Genomic DNA, 3,579 nt, shown 5'->3' with positions numbered 1-3,579 from the left:
TATATATATATTATTTTACATAACTATTCTTCTATCAAAATTTTATGTTTGAAAGTAAATGACAAATTTGCATGCAGAAAAGTTGTTTGACACTTTCAATTTATTCTCGGCAGTTTGTCCATTTTTCTTGGGAATAATAACAGTTGCAGAAAATGAAATATTCTGTTAAATAATTTTGCAAATAGCAATAAGTACATTACATGTCATTTAATATAAAAAAAAATTCTGACGATTGCTATTCATAGACTATTATTTACATTTTGTTAAATTAAGGTGCTCGAAGATTTATCTACGGACATCGAATGATTAATGATGCGTAATTTCTTTTACGAATTGAATAGCTGGAAAATTCGTTCCACGTAACTTCGCGCGTAAACGTCCGTAAGTACTCTTTTCAATCTATTTTTCAATTGGTATCGGAAGAGAAACATGGCAGAAACAGACATAGGAAACAGGAAATCTAGAATATCTAGACAGATCGCATGTTCGCAGTATCATGAATGCGATCGGATTTCAAAGATTGATACGCAGCTCGTGAAATGTCAAGTTCCGTGTATAGATACACGCTGGTACCAAATCATTTGCGCCGACAATTCCTCGATTGACCCCGACGTCAGCTAATTCTTTTTATTTGTCAGAAATTGGAATTCGTCCCAACTCCCACGCCATTCGACCTTCCTGAATGTATCACGCAAATTATTCCTAACGAACAACTACGTTGTGAGAATAGCGCGGGCTGCATCCTGATGATAAGTGCATGCCAATATTATTAGAGCGAAGTGCGTCACAAGTTTCAATAAGTAATAACATAGGTTTCAGTAAAAATTATAGTGTTTGCGATATTTCCGTGAAATCTCTTAACATCAAGAATCTTATTTTTTCTAAAGTCTTCTAAAATCTTCTATTTTAATTCAGAACGAAAAATGTCGCATCTCTATATCGCTTTATCAAAATCTTAAGTTTACATTCTTTTGAATGTTTAGATATTCAAATTGCTATCTATTTGGAATTAAGGTAAGATCTCATCTCTCTCTTTCAGAATTAAGGCAATAAGATTTCATCTCTTTTATCTCATCTCAAAATTCATGCCTAAGTCAATACTTTAAATGCTCAGATATTTAAACATCCTATTTATGTCGGATAAAATGACATTTGTGCTATTCAGCCGAGATTCTCTGTAATATTTTTTAAGGATTTCGTAATCTTTCGAATGAATCGCGGTGCGCAGCGTGAACTGTATTATAATATAGGTCATCGTGGTATCTGCCAGTTGAAGGTTGCGCATATGCAACCTTTAAGCAAACTTTGAGCAATAAAGTGGATATGGCGATTATCATCCCGGATAACGACCGGTTCCTTCATCGGTTTATCTTGAAAAATGTCGATTGTCATGGTTGACCACTAATCTTCGCAGTTGACCCACTTACGTGAGCGTTTCGATTTCGCATTGAATGCATCGGAATGATTGTTTTTCGATAAACTTCATTAATTCATGCTACAGTTTATTTTCCGTTGTAGGAGTTAAAGAAAATATAAAACTTGATATCATAAACGTGTTGTGTATAACTTTTTGTTAATTTTTTGTTCAAATTTTTGTAAAACCAATCTTGTACTATGACTCTTATTTATTACTTTCATCCTATAAATATTTATAGCTTAAACAATTTTTAAATAAAACATAATCAAAAGTTAAAATTAATACTTACGCGGATTATCAAAATAATTACATAAATAATTACAGGGAATTCAAATATGAGCAATGTTACAAACATTTAAAATCTAAACAAACTTAAATCGTTGCAAATAAGCACCCCCATCGCCCACATTTATTAATCTCATCGTCTGTCATTCGGTTTCACAGACAGAAAAAGTTTTACGTAAAAAGACCAGTGGCTTCAAGATCGATCTATGAAAGAAGTCATTTCAAGAGGTCGGACAAGATCTCTGAATACAAGAGAAAGGTAAATGCAGCTTAATTAAGATATTGATGCAAAATGATTTAATGCTATTAGAGCTGACGAATTAGATATAAAATGACGTACTCAGTCCCAAAACGGCTCACAATAATTGGCCAGTGTCTGAAGCCCGCGAGCCTTGACTCAGTTACCTTAATAAGAAACGCCGAATGCAAGATCTATTGGTTTTCTCTTTCTCTCTCGGTCGTTTGCGTTCGTACCTGACACCATGAATCACTGTCGGCGAACGATTCGCTAGCGATCGATCAAGAACAGGTGTTAACGCGATCGTAGGTGGAAATCACCAGGAGATTTGTTTCTGACTCGACCTTTCATTGTACGCCACGACTGTTACTCCGTATTTGTCTCTCTCACTTCGTAAATTATACTCTCCTCACGTTCATTTACGTTTCATGATATAATCGCTGATGTGGTCATTCAGACACGGATAGCCAGTTAATCGAGACGTTTATCATTTATGTTTATCGATTGTATTGAATGTGCCGTATATCGGATTTGTATTTTTTACATTTGAACCTTTTTTTTTTTATTAATCGCCTTCTAGAAAGTCTCATTAAAATCTAATATTTAGTCGCATTAAAATCTAATGGCTCTATAAATTTGTCAGAAAGTTTACGCGATGCAATAAATTACAAAAGCTATATTAAAGCATCATAAAATTTGTAACTATTTTCAAGAACATACTTAAATTCCAACTTCCAATTTTCCTACTTTCGCTCGAAATGAGAAAAAAGCGAGAAAAATGAATAAAATGTTCTCGTTCATTGTGTAATATCTTTTTTTCAATAATCAAATTTTATCGTGTAGCATCTAACAAGTGCAAATTGCACAAAGCTTTTGCAAAATTTCAAAGAATCGTCTTGCATCATTATTAAATACAGATAGAATCTGCGTTCTTGCATTTCTCACCGTTCGCGTGCATGTTATAAATAGCTATAAACAATTGTAATATTTGCGTCACACATAAATAAATCATGAGCATATAAACGTATTTACATTTGAAAGACTAGATCGAAGTCCTATGTGACATTTTAAGGATCTCTCTTTAATTCCTTGTCGTACGAAAAATTAGCTGCTGCGTTAAAATATTACGTACCAGCACGGAAGATCTCGCCGCATCCATCACAACGACTGGCGAATTGGGAGTCGTAGCAGTTGCCGCAGTAAATCTTGTCCACCTTACTACCGAATTGTTTGTCCACCAAGGACACTCTGCACCTGTTGCAGAGGAAGCAGGCCTCATGCCAGTGCTTATCCTTGTACGACAAATCCTGAAAATAACATCAAACTACGTTAACCCTTTTATATTTATTTTTTACTTTTATTTTATGGGTAATTTCTATAATTAAAAAAATTATTGTTTCCAAAATTAAAAAAATGCTTTTATAACTTAAGAAAGCTATCATGTAATTGTTTTGTCAAATATATTCAATAAAAAATTACTGCTTCAATTAAATGGCAATGCAAAAGCGATTTATAAGGGATTCAATATTTGTCAAACATTTATTTCCAAGAGGACTAAAATCGCTTTTCATCGTGAATGTCATTAACGTATTACGTTATGTATACTACACTGAACCAAAAATGTACGTAAATACAATAA

General features: G+C 33.5%; 1 protein-coding gene across 11 annotated transcripts in view; it reads right to left on the bottom strand.

The window, feature by feature from the left end:
- The window catches only part of Lmpt (four and a half LIM domains protein limpet), a 130,416-nt gene that overhangs the window by 15,053 nt on the left and 111,784 nt on the right, over positions 1-3,579 (bottom strand). For all 11 annotated transcript variants that reach the window (XM_018506104.1, XM_018506112.1, XM_018506107.1 and 8 more), the window contains one exon: positions 3,073-3,247. In XM_018506104.1, coding sequence (XP_018361606.1) covers positions 3,073-3,247 — 175 coding nt within the window. The remainder of the gene's footprint in view (positions 1-3,072; positions 3,248-3,579) is intronic.

Source organism: Trachymyrmex cornetzi, unplaced genomic scaffold (assembly GCF_001594075.2).
Source record: "Trachymyrmex cornetzi isolate Tcor2-1 unplaced genomic scaffold, Tcor1.1 scaffold223, whole genome shotgun sequence".
NCBI lineage: Eukaryota > Metazoa > Arthropoda > Insecta > Hymenoptera > Formicidae > Trachymyrmex > Trachymyrmex cornetzi.
Note: the sequence above shows the minus strand (reverse complement) of the source record. Positions and strands in the feature narration are given on the sequence as shown.